We start from the raw sequence: 13,170 nt of genomic DNA, 5'->3' as shown, positions 1-13,170 counted from the left end.
ATATACTAGGAGGGCTTGAATTAATGACTATGTTTTTATCAGTCATAAAAATATATTTGCTTTTAAATATTAATTGCTATTACACAGATAAGAATTTTTATATTCAAAACTTAAACTATTGACAAAAATCAACACTGTATGAAACCATAATACTTCAATTAACAATTGCTTTCCATAACTCAAGGTAAATACAAAACACATACATATAACTACCTTAATCCTAATCAAAGGAAGAGGACCCTTTTTTTGCTTAGGACACAGAAAGGTATTTATCAGGGAGATAAAGAAAGGTCTTTACTGAGTAATATAACCAACCTAGTTAAGTGTCTCATTAATACAGCGTTGATACCAGTTCTTCCACCTTTGCAGATATAATATATTACACACTTAATGCTATATGAGTTTTATTTAATCTATTACCACATGTTATAATCAGAATCGTCGGCTTCAAAGGCCAAAAAGAATCCTAATATCGTTCCATAGATTATAACATTACCTGATAGAGTAAGCCAACAGGAGCCCCATGCAATAACAGACCCCCTAGCCAGTACTATGGGCAATGCAAAGGAACACACTAAGATCCCCACTGTTAAGAAAATGGCAGTTTCCAGACAGGAATTTCCAGAATCTGAATGATCAGAATATCTTTGGGCCATTAGAGTCGGTAGGGGAGCTAGCATGTAAAAGAGGACTACGAAAAAGGGCCACCATGCTCTGAAATGGTTGATGTTAATTTTTTTGTGGTTGAAGAAGGAAGTTTAGATTTACCCAAACTGCGGCAGAGAGCATGCTAAGATCACGCAACCCATGCCAATTGATCCTGCAAAGGCCAGCAAGACCAACCTGAAAGATCATTGTTAACGTTTTTTCAGTGAATTTTGAGACATTTAATACTTACGCTGTATGCATCCAGTGGTTGTATAGGAGAGACATGAAAGAAAATTCAAAAAGAAATATTTTTATTAGATTAATGGAATATTCAGAAGTATCTATGATGTCATGGGACAAGAGTGCAAAAAGTAAATAAAAGATTAATTTTTTCTAAAAATGCAGAACTTACAATAAATATGAAGTAAATAATAAAATTAAGGTTCACTTTATTTACACATGATGCTATTTTTTAGCTAGGACTTTTGGTGGGCATAGACACAGTTGGGCAAACCTATCTTAATATAAAGGAACTTCATGAATAAGCTCAAAGATGTGTAGGAAAGTGTATTCAGTATTAACTTATTTTAGTTTTTATGTTTTCAAATATGAGTATCTCCTTTTAGAAAACTAGATTATTTTGTTATGGTCTTAGAATAGACTGATGAAATCCTCTATTCATAAATATAACTTTCCACTCATTGAATATGATTTAAGATATATATATATATATATATATATACAAGTATTGCTCTTCCCCATCATCCTCAAAACAAATGTAAAGCATAACATACTATAAAACCTTCACTTCACATGAGTGAAAAAGTGTACATTGTGACTGTATAGTTTAGAATTCTTTGAATCATTGTTTGTCTGAACGTTCAGCGACAACTTGGACTGTGTAAGAGTTCAACTCTTGCCATAATAATTAAAGTGCTGTTTTTTGTGCTCCCACAGTATACCATTTTTTAAAGATGGTAACCACAACAATACAAGTCTACATGTAGCTCTAACTAAGAACTATGTTATGCTAGTCACATGTGTGGTTCACTGCACACAGTTACTATAGAGTTCAATCTTGAGAATGATTCTTGAGTATGAAAAGGAGATGATTCATGGTATTAAAAAGGGATATTTTATGCTTACACTGAAGCTATAGGACAAGTACTTACATCTAATTCCTGCCATAATGTCAGTATGTGCAGGTGGAAAGTCACCAGGCGCCTTTATTTAGTTAATTTTATTTGTATTTTCAAGCCCCAATGCGATTGAATAGCATAATAATTTTCCAATCCCAAAGTAGTGAAGAAAATATAAACAATGAAATGTCATTGTCAGGTGGGGAATGAGAAGTCTCTAATAATGCTACTAGTTAATAGAGGACGATACGCTAGAAATTGAACTAAATAAGTTTACATCCATAATCTACATTCTTTACACAACGTCAATGCAGAACTTAACATTACCGATTTAAAAATTTTGTCAAGTCACCTGTTTATTACCTTCTGTCATTCAATGCCAGTGTGTCAATCACAACGTAGGCCATTCGGAAAAAGCTACGTCATTCCGATCACTACTTAGTACAAAATTAACGATCGTCACTAAGTACTGCGTTATTTCGGCGAAAATAGTGATCCCATCACCGTGAACGAAGTCCCGACACCTCATAGAATCATCCAGTTGCACTTGCCCACCAGCACAACTAGCTGAAATGGCCGATCAACAAAAGTAAGTAGCCCCTTTGTTCCCGTTTGCCGGCAGGTAAATTTTAGCTTTCTGGTACGATTTTCGAGTTTGTCATCATGGTGGATGGTTCATTTTTGATCTCGAGCTATTAATAAATCGTTTCGCATACGATTTTTGCAAGATTTTTCGTGTAAAAGTCTGTAGATAACAATACTAGTAATAAGCTGAATCAGCCATTTTCTTTTATTAAGACGGGGGGCTTTTACCTGACTGCTAGTGTTAAATGTCGTGATGAAGGTATTGTTTTAACGTAGTTTATCACACAGTCTCTTATAGCTTAATCACAGAATCTCGTATGAAATTTCTAAAAAATATTCCTAATTTATGGTTACACAGTACTATCAGGTTTATAAACATTCGATGGTAGTTTGTATTCTTGCAGTGGGAAGACTCAATCTTTGAATGCAGTGAAAAGAGTTGTGCATATATTTTTACTGTTAAAATTAGTTTTCTACTAAGCAGGAAAAATTCTTTCATTGACAAAGTTCACCCTGTGTTTTTCAAAATCATTCATTTTACCAGGTTAAGTTTAAGTATAATCCCCTTATAGGGCTGTTATTTTCCTGACATGTATCAAATGTTTGGTGATTTGAGAAGTTTGGTATAGATGACAGTTTGCATTTTTATTTATTTGGGGCAAAAACTGAAAAAGTATGTAAATGTGAAAATTTGAGAATGACAGATGAAATGTTAAAAGGGGTACAGAAGAATATAAAAAGGAGTTGAAGAGGTACCTTAAAGACCCAATCTGTTAGGCTATTTTATTAGCTATTAGGTAGAACTTGTTATTTAGAAGAAAACTTTGTGTAAGCATTCAAATATTAGACATGTTTTGAAAAAATTTCTGTTACCTGTTGTCAGATGTTTGATATTTGTACTGCTTACTGCCAAGTTCTTTTAATGACATTATAACAAAATTAATTTTGTCAAAATTGCAAAATGGTTTTTATTATATATATTTTCACATGAAATAAGCTGAAAAATGTGAATTATTACTATTTTTTAGTTAATTACTAAATTGCTATTAAACAGTGTAATTTTAGCAGAATTTATAGTAACTTATATATTTAATAGAAACCTGGTATTCAAAGAAGTTTTCAGGTGAATGTTAAAATAATGGTTTTTAATGAAACTCACATTAACCACCTTTCATAGAATCCATAGAACATAGACATTGATTTCTCCTTTATCTTTATAGTGATGATTTGGCAACTGCCATTCTCCGCAAGAAGGACAGACCAAACAGGCTCATCGTTGAGGAAGCTGTCAATGATGACAACTCTGTGGTAGCCCTCTCACAAGCCAAAATGGATGAACTGCAACTATTCCGTGGAGACACTGTCCTTCTCAAAGGTAAATAATTTCTTTATATCTCTAACTAGAGGTGGATGATTAATGATTTAATTAGGTAAACGCCGCAAGGAGACTGTGTGCATAGTCTTATCTGATGACTCATGCAGCGATGAAAAAATCCGAATGAACAGGAATGTGAGGAACAACTTGCGAGTTAGGTTGTCTGATGTAGTCTCAATCCAGCCCTGTCCCGACGTCAAATATGGCAAAAGGATACATGTGCTTCCTATTGACGACACTGTTGAGGGTCTTACGGGGTGAGTTTCATATTTAAATGAAGATTTTTTAATTTCTCGAAATATGTGAGGTAAAAAGCTATTTAATGCGCTAAAATTATTTCCTGTGTAATTTAGTGAGTGTTGAGATAAGTCTCCTTCGCCATTATTAAGGGTGTTTGCCCTTCCTTCGATGATATTTTCTTGACGTTGGCAAAGAAATATTTTACAAAGCATACTGTACATTATTGATGATTACAAAAGTTCTATGTAGTTATTTAATCAAACTTGTATTTTTTGTCAGTAGCAGTATAAACAGAAAAAAATATTGAGAGTGATTAAGCGAATTTAATTTTGCAAGTAGTTAATGGCACAGTTTTGTAGTATACGTTTTGCAGGAATCTGTTTGAGGTGTACCTAAAGCCTTACTTCCTCGAAGCGTATAGACCGATCCACAAAGACGACGTGTTCATTGTTCGAGGGGGCATGCGCGCTGTTGAATTTAAAGTCGTCGAAACCGACCCCTCGCCTTATTGCATCGTTGCACCCGACACCGTAATTCATTGTGACGGCGATCCCATCAAACGTGAAGAAGAAGAAGAGGCACTGAATGCTGTTGGGTATGACGACATTGGTGGCTGCCGAAAACAATTGGCGCAAATCAAGGAGATGGTGGAGTTGCCTCTCAGGCATCCCTCATTGTTCAAGGCAATTGGAGTTAAACCTCCTAGGGGAATTTTATTGTACGGACCTCCAGGCACTGGGAAAACGTTGATTGCTAGAGCAGTGGCCAATGAAACCGGAGCCTTCTTTTTCCTGATTAACGGGCCTGAAATTATGAGCAAGCTGGCTGGAGAGTCGGAGAGTAACTTGCGTAAAGCTTTTGAAGAAGCCGACAAAAATTCCCCGGCGATTATTTTTATCGATGAATTGGACGCCATTGCTCCTAAGAGAGAAAAAACTCACGGAGAAGTAGAGAGACGTATAGTTTCTCAGCTATTGACGCTGATGGACGGCATGAAGAAATCCTCGCATGTGATAGTAATGGCGGCTACCAACAGACCTAATTCTATCGACGCCGCGCTACGTCGCTTCGGTAGATTCGACCGAGAAATCGACATTGGCATTCCTGACGCCACTGGTCGCCTGGAAATTTTGCGTATCCACACTAAGAATATGAAACTGGCGGATGATGTTGATTTGGAGCAGATCGCGGCTGAGACGCACGGCCACGTGGGTGCTGATCTGGCATCGCTGTGCTCCGAGGCGGCGTTACAGCAAATCAGAGAGAAAATGGATCTGATCGATCTAGAGGACGAACAAATCGACGCGGAGGTGTTGAACAGTCTCGCCGTTACCATGGAAAACTTCCGCTATGCCATGACAAAGAGCAGTCCCAGTGCGCTCAGAGAAACTGTAAGTTTGAATTGGTGTGGAAGATTATCAATATGCACAATTCCCTTGATTAATTAATGAACTTTGTGTAATATCCAAACAAAATTGTTAATTTTAGGTGGTGGAAGTGCCTAATGTCACTTGGGAGGATATCGGCGGATTAGCCAACGTCAAGAATGAGTTGCAAGAGTTGGTGCAATATCCAGTTGAACATCCTGATAAGTTCCTTAAGTTCGGTAGGTACTTTGACTTAACTTCTCACTCATATTTATAGAGGTCATCTGATAACTCCCTTTAATTAGGTATGCAACCTTCAAGAGGAGTACTGTTCTACGGTCCTCCAGGTTGCGGTAAAACTCTGCTGGCCAAAGCCATCGCCAATGAATGCCAAGCTAACTTCATCTCCGTCAAAGGCCCGGAACTGCTCACCATGTGGTTCGGTGAATCCGAGGCCAACGTCAGGGATATCTTCGATAAAGCCCGTTCAGCTGCCCCCTGTGTGCTCTTTTTCGACGAATTAGACTCCATAGCGAAATCGCGAGGCGGCAACGTCGGAGATGCCGGCGGTGCAGCTGATCGCGTGATCAACCAAATCCTAACAGAGATGGACGGCATGGGCGCCAAAAAGAACGTATTCATCATCGGAGCCACAAACAGGCCCGACATCATCGATCCCGCTATATTACGTCCCGGTCGTCTCGATCAATTGATCTACATCCCGTTGCCAGACGAAAAATCACGTGAGCAAATCTTTAGGGCAAATCTACGTAAGTCGCCCGTGGCAAAAGACGTGGATTTGACGTACATCGCCAAGGTTACTCACGGATTCTCCGGTGCTGATTTGACTGAGATCTGCCAAAGAGCATGTAAATTGGCCATCAGGCAATCCATTGAGGCGGAGATAAGGAGGGAGCGAGAGCGAGCAGGAAATCCCGCGGCTGCAATGGATGTAAGTGTGGAGAGAACACTAGATGGGGATAAAGCGTTAGAAACTCAGGAACTCTTTGTGTTCTCATGTGCAGTAACCACGCAGCCAAGTCGAATTTCTTTTTTTTTTTAATTATTTTTAAATGTCTATGTATGTTCATGATGAAGACGATTTTTTGTAGCTCGATGAAGATGATCCAGTACCCGAAATTACTAAAGCCCATTTTGAGGAAGCTATGCGCTTCGCCAGACGTTCAGTGTCTGACAACGACATCCGAAAATACGAAATGTTTGCGCAAACATTGCAGCAGTCGCGAGGCTTCGGTACTAACTTTAGGTAAGTTTTTTTTCATCATTTATTTATGTCGGTATTTGAACAAATGAATTTGTGTAGATTTCCTTCGAGCCAAGGCGGTCCAGCTCAAGGCGGACAGGCGCCACCGCCTGTGGCGCCTGGCGATCAAGCCAACTTCGATGATCCTGAGGACGACCTATACAGTTAGAAATGTCCCGCAGTAGCGGGTATGGAATGTCGCGGACAGTGGTGTTTTTTTATATACGTGTATTTATTTCAATCGCCGGTTGATCTACTTAGCATTAATTAATAATATTCGGTTTATTTCATATGTTTTTGATTTAGAGAGTTTTCAACTACGAAATAAATGAAGAAAATATTTATAACTGTTTGCAACATATCCGTGAAAGTTTACAGAAATGGGTTGTAAAGCAAGTTTAGTAAATTAGCATTCAGGCAATCTACATTGTATATTTCCAACTGTTTTCAATCTTCGTGACGTCAGTTCACCTTTGTTTAATTTAACTTTTGTTTCGTGATTCTACATCATTTGCGTCAAATAAGAGTGAGGTGAGGCTTTACTTAGGAGTCTTCGGTTACAAGAGGTCAAAGAGTGTCCTGTCACTCTTTAACAATTATTTAATATAAACCTGAGAAATTTTAACTGTGGAATGGTACTCTCTTGAACAACGCATTTTAATTATCCAAATGGTGAAAACTTTACTCCATCATTTCGTAGAATTCGATCATCTTTTCCTCGCAATCAGACTCCTTCTGAGACTGCTGTACACAGTTTAGCGGCTAAATTTTAAGCCCACGGTATTGTCTGTAACATCAGATCAAGACGATTCCCTCGTAGCGCTAAAAGCACGGCCGCCGTAAAGCAACGTTCTGGAACCTCAACTAATCGTCGTTCTCAGCAATTGAGCATTTCTAGAGGCACTTTGCGTAACATTCTGCATAAGAATCTTCATGCTTATAAGGTCCAGGTAACACAAGAATCAAAACCGTCGAAACATTTAATTGGTTGTTTGGAAAATTCAATGAAAATGGCGATTTTGTTAACAAAATCATCTTCATTTATGCGGCCCATTTTCATTTGAATGGCTATGTGAACAAGCAAAATTGTCGCTTTTGAGGGCTTGGAAAATCTAAAAGTCATTATTGAATAACAATTGCATCTCAGAAAAGTAACTGTTTGTGGTCGGGAGGTATAATTGGTTCATAATTCTTTGAAAACAAATGCGGTTATACCGTTACTGTCGATAACGTGCGTTACCGAACCAATAATAATAATTGATTTTTTGGCCCCAGTTGGGTGATACAGACGACTTATCGTTTTAATAGGGTGGTGCCACACAATACGGCAAACAATCGCATTAATACAATCGAACTTTGATGGTCGCGTTATTTCTAGTTTTGATGGCAATTGGTTTGCAAGATCGTGTGATATAACTTTGGACTTTTTTCTTTGGGACTATTTTAAGGATCTTGTTCTGTAATCCAGAAAAGATTGATAATTTGAAAAATGAAACTCATCACTGTATTGCCGAGATAAGTACTTTTATTGGAAAAAGTGCTTATAGCTACATAAATTAGCTTAGTAGCCAATTTATTTCCTAACCTCAAATATATGAAAACATAGTCAAAATGGCCTCTTAGATGCATTGATGACGTAATCGTAATTTTTCCTTTTGACTTATGATGTTATATTTTTAAATGACACGTCATTCTATTGTTTTTTTTCCAATTCCAACTATTTCCATTGTTTATTTTCCTCAAAATTAAGTAATAACGTGCATTAAAACATGCCCGGTATTAACAAAGACCAAGAACACGATTCAAAGGACCCCGAGAACCAAGAAAGCCCCGCTCAAGTATCCCCGGAAGTGCGCGAATTGTCCCAAACTGACCGTATCAACAGGCATTTATTGGTTGCATTTTTACAAAATATTAATCAGGGAACTAACCAAGAGTCGCCCAGCCTTAATGGAGCTTCAGCCACTGATAGGTCTGAATGGAATGATGACGAAGAAAACCACTCAAGCCATTAAAAATAGAGACGAAACATAAGAGGTTAATTATTGAAGTCCTAACCCAACATTTTCTTAATAATATAGATCATTTGGCGCTAAATTACCTTTAAATTGTGATTTCAAAAATCCAGCCTTAATATCAACAAACATGTCTTCAGATGAAGAAACCTCAGTCCATAGTGAACACGATATTTCCAACATTGAAGAGAACCCAAATGAAGACTTGGATTTACTTGATGTCCCTGAAGAAGTTCAAAAAGATGAAACAGCTGATGACGCACAAAACAAGCAGGTCATTAAGCCCAAACGAATAGTTAGAAATCCACAACCAAAATTGAATTCAGAAACCCTTAAAGGGCCTAAAGGCATTGCAGCTCTTAGCTCTTACTTTGATAGAGTAAAGTTCAGAGGAAAAGGCCATGAAGAGCAAGACTTGAATGCTGTAATGAAGACTTATGAGTATTGGTGCCATCGCTTGTTTCCAAAATTCCCTTTTGACACTTGCATGGATCGACTAGAGAAACTTGGATCTAAAAAAGAAGTTCAAACGCACATCAAGAGAATACGTTTTGATATGCTGATTGAAGATAAGCCAATTATTGACTCTTCAGATGAAGAAGCTAATGTTGACGGCTTTATAGACACAACCCAAGTAGTGGAACCAAATACTAAGTTTAATCAATTAGTTGCAAGTTCTTCAGTTGAGTTAACTACAGAGCAGCTTGAGATAATGAGACTCAATAAAGAGAAAGCATTAAAGATGAGAAGGGAAAAGTTAAGAATGATTCAAGAGAAAGCTGCAGAGTGTAGAGTGGAAGCTGCAAATGGAACTCTGGAGGACACTGCTGTGGAAAAGTCTTATGTTAATGTTGTTCATGATTGTTTGGTGCCCTTAGATAAGGAAGAAGTTTCAAAAGGGAGTTCAATGGACAATAATGAAGAAATAACAAAACAAGCCTCACTTTATGATAATTTGTCTGTAATAGAAAGTGATGAAGAGACAGATACTGCAATTAGAGGCAAATCAAACAATTTAAGAAAAGGCAATTTGCAAATTTTTGATAGTGATGAGGAATTGGAAGAACATAGTAATGTGAGTCAAGGTGAAGCTTCTTTGTCATCACAAACTTTAATTATTGAATCATAGAAGCTGGAAAATGCTGCAATAAAAGTAAATGAACATATTGGGGCCAATGACGAACAGCTGTTAAGTGAAAAAAGTGTTTTAAATGTAGGTGATAAAGGGAATGTATCTATCCAGAACTTGGTAGACAATGTATGTTAATTTGCAGAATGCTTGTATTTAAATTTTTTAAATTTTGGTTTTTTTGATAAGGAAACGTTGGTATCTCATGTTTAAATAAATAATGAAGTTCATTTACTTTTATTACCATTGGTGGAACATTCTTCAAAGACTTGACAAGTAGTCCTGCTACCTAGTGAATGTAGGATCAAAGATCGGCAATACTATTAGTAGACAAAGTTTAATTCGTGGATTGTCCTATAGATCACGCTAAATCGACAACACGTGATCATTTAGTGAAATTTTTTTTCAGGGGAAACTATTAGCGTACATGACAATTTCACACTAAAAAAATTAGGTAAAAATTGGACTCTCTGATTTTAGCCAGATTTGGTTTCACAGTTTACGTACGAAACAATATCGATATGCCGCGGTCAAAACTCGAATTGGATAACTTCGAATTTTGGGTGCAAAAAATATCAAAGGCTATACATTGTGAAAATTTAGGACCCTAAAAAATCTAAGTTGTCCGATTCGACTTTTAACCGCGCCATATCGATCTGTTTCGTACGTCTACTGCGGAACCAAATTTGGCTAATATCGGAGCATCCAATTTTTAAATTATTTTTTTCGCTAGAAATTTCTTACGTAACATTTTTCGCAAAAAAGTTTCGCGTAGATTTAACATTTCTTATCAAGAAAGCAGATATGCGAGGTGGTATATTTAACTCCTGATAAGATTATTTCTTGCTTGGATATCCAACATTTTTCAAATCAGATGAACTTATGTTTTTTGGAAAAATATTTCCCTAATATATAGTTCATGATAGTTTTCAGAACAAAAGAGGCGACGCAACGTTACTTAATCTTTTTATTGAAAAATAACCCATACAACGTCGATTCTAACAAGAATATAAATCATTTTAAATATATATTCAAAAGGGCAGCGTTCTGTGGTCACAATACTAAAAATCCCTCCTACTTTAAAGCCTCCTCAGTCAATTCCTGCTTTTAGGTTATTAGGTAATTAATTGCGGAAGCTTCCCTTGACAGAACATTCAAAAGTAACAAACTTAAGAGTGTAAGTTTAGGGTCATAATAATACTTGAATCTTTAGGGCTTAAATAATAATAATAGTGATAAAGGTAATAGTGTGCTTATTAATAAAAAACTGAAAAAAACTTAATTATTATACAAATGAAATGGCTAGTAATAGTACACGGTTAAACGCAATTTAAGCTTACCTATTTATTAGAAATACAAATTAGGGGCTAAAATTTTGAATTAGTATAATAGATATTGGATAGTAAATGCTTGTGATATTGCACTAAATTGACCTCAAGACGCGTTCGCAATTTCGAGCTAACAATTGATCTAAGAAAATAACTTTCGTCGCTTGGAGTATATACAATTCAATGTGGCAAAAAACATAAATGCAATCAAAAGCTTTATGACATTATGTACAGCAACGCCCCATTTATTAATACTTCTAGAAAACTCAACAGCAAACCAAAATCCTATTTTTTTCCCTAGCAAAACCTTTACTTTAGGATATTAAAGCTGACTTCCGTCGCCTTACAACGGCAGTGAACTAGGCCAGGAAAAATGAAGCAATCAAGGGTGGAACACCCTGTATAACCCCAAATAATAATTGTCATAAAAACCATAGTTTTAATCTAAAAAGTTTCGCTTATTAGTATTATTTAATCCATACCCAATCATTGAGATTTATTCAGCTCCTTCCCAATGCTGTAAGACACAATCTTGTTCCAGTCTATTTTTGTGCGGGTGACGGGCAGCGATCTGCAATCACACAATTCAACCTCTGTAGTCCTACAATTGTAACAAAACTTACCTTCGTAATGCCTTGAATGTGGTCTCAGACATCGTTTGGTAGTTTTCTGAAATGGCAGTTTGATACAAGTTTTCTGCCTCATCAATGGCCAAAACTATATCTTTAGCCGTTTGAGTCTCAGTGGTGATAGAGACTGACTTTTTCACTTCTTTAGTGCTGACCAGTTGAACATTTCCTTCTTCATAATAATGCACTTGCACCTTCAAGACTCCTTTTAACTCAGCAGTGGAGTTCCCATTCAGGGATAAGAACCATCGGCTACGCCATCTGCCTGATAATTCATTTATTTTTGTAATATTCAAACAATATGCATGTACTTAAACTTACCATTCCAAAAATTGTTAGGCTGAAACTGATGATCTTCTATGCAAGCAGTCAGAGTGATTACTCCTCCTTGATTACGTCCCACCACTATGCTCACTCCATCTTTATAGTGATTTCTGGTGTATTGAAGAAATTCATTATCAAGGGCTAAGCGCCAGGGCTCTGCCGTCGAATCTGGGCTGAATGGTTGGTAGTCTGAAGCTTCTTTCCGAAGATGGTCATACCGAAAGCTTTGTTTTGATCGAGGATCAAAGAATCTAGTCCAAAAAAGATCATTCAAAAAAGATAAAATCAAAACATTTATCGTCAAATTCGGCCACATCTAGCTGGTTATTCATAGTGAGATTATTATTATTGTGAAAACTGTGAATCATCATCATATTTAAAAATGTAAGTTTTTAAGTTCAGATTTTTTTAAATAAATTGGACTATGAAGAGTGGAAGTTCTATACCAGACTATAATAAGAAACTTACTTACCTATTATTTCCTAAATCGTTGTACTCAGTAATAAGCCCCAAATGCTCACAATTTTCCAAATCAACGGGGGTCAATTGGTCTTTGTTATAAAGGGCGAATGCTTCGCTGGCGCCTTCCTTGAGGAGGTCGTCGTTGTTGAGCAGCTTCCGCACGTCGTTGAAAACCTCATTAAACTCCCCGGGGGGCGAATGCAGGATGAAATCGGAGACTATTCGCACTTTTTCTTGGTCCGAAATCATTTCATCCCCGTCCGTCGCCATCTTTAGGTTGGGTTTTGGCTGGCATGTCAAGTGACAGAAATGGACCCAACTAAATGACATATGACATATTTATTAAGTCAAATAATTAAGATTCAGCCATGATATGAGGGGTGCAATGATGCGGTAGTCTTAACTAGTAGTGCGATTAAGATTAAACTCAATGTATTAAGCAAATTATGTCAATAACACTGACGCTGAGCAACTTGCATGTAAAAATGGTATCTTAAAAATTTTAAAGTATTAGAAAACGTTTCTGTTCTTACTAATTCCGAAGCATCTAATTATCAATACAATATTTCGTCGGTAATGAAGCATTTTCAACAATTAATCAAAATGTGCAAGATTTGCCATTTTACCACTGTTTTTGGTAATTTTACGAATTTTTGAAAAGATGG

At 36.8% G+C, this 13,170-nt stretch overlaps 4 protein-coding genes across 4 annotated transcripts; 2 read left to right on the top strand and 2 right to left on the bottom strand.

Annotated features, from left to right (window-relative positions):
* Window positions 1-32: 32 nt before the first annotated feature.
* On the bottom strand, window positions 33-1,999 carry LOC136341464 (leptin receptor gene-related protein). The gene is made up of 3 exons (XM_066286471.1): window positions 899-1,999; window positions 769-843; window positions 33-714 (listed from the first exon to the last, which is right to left on the bottom strand). Exons 1-3 carry the CDS (start codon window positions 931-933, stop codon window positions 417-419), a joined length of 408 nt encoding a protein of 135 aa, XP_066142568.1. The 5' UTR covers window positions 934-1,999; the 3' UTR covers window positions 33-416.
* Window positions 2,000-2,173: 174 nt separating this feature from the next.
* Window positions 2,174-7,039, top strand: TER94 (Transitional endoplasmic reticulum ATPase TER94). Its single transcript, XM_066286517.1, has 8 exons — window positions 2,174-2,376; window positions 3,593-3,747; window positions 3,803-4,004; window positions 4,361-5,378; window positions 5,476-5,593; window positions 5,660-6,306; window positions 6,467-6,621; window positions 6,679-7,039. The coding sequence occupies exons 1-8, from the start codon at window positions 2,360-2,362 to the stop codon at window positions 6,785-6,787; spliced, it is 2,421 nt and encodes an 806-aa protein (XP_066142614.1). The 5' UTR covers window positions 2,174-2,359; the 3' UTR covers window positions 6,788-7,039.
* Window positions 7,040-8,630: 1,591 nt separating this feature from the next.
* LOC136341496 (TIMELESS-interacting protein) lies at window positions 8,631-9,992 on the top strand. The gene has a single exon (XM_066286523.1). It carries the CDS (start codon window positions 8,764-8,766, stop codon window positions 9,760-9,762), a length of 999 nt encoding a protein of 332 aa, XP_066142620.1. The 5' UTR covers window positions 8,631-8,763; the 3' UTR covers window positions 9,763-9,992.
* A 720-nt stretch (window positions 9,993-10,712) lies between these two features.
* Window positions 10,713-12,809, bottom strand: cpa (F-actin-capping protein subunit alpha). Its single transcript, XM_066286524.1, has 4 exons — window positions 12,516-12,809; window positions 12,041-12,294; window positions 11,714-11,984; window positions 10,713-11,661 (listed from the first exon to the last, which is right to left on the bottom strand). Exons 1-4 carry the CDS (start codon window positions 12,773-12,775, stop codon window positions 11,577-11,579), a joined length of 870 nt encoding a protein of 289 aa, XP_066142621.1. The 5' UTR covers window positions 12,776-12,809; the 3' UTR covers window positions 10,713-11,576.
* Between the last annotated feature and the right edge of the window lie 361 nt (window positions 12,810-13,170).

Source organism: Euwallacea fornicatus, chromosome 10 (assembly GCF_040115645.1).
Source record: "Euwallacea fornicatus isolate EFF26 chromosome 10, ASM4011564v1, whole genome shotgun sequence".
NCBI classification, from domain to species: domain Eukaryota; kingdom Metazoa; phylum Arthropoda; class Insecta; order Coleoptera; family Curculionidae; genus Euwallacea; species Euwallacea fornicatus.
Note: the sequence above shows the minus strand (reverse complement) of the source record. Positions and strands in the feature narration are given on the sequence as shown.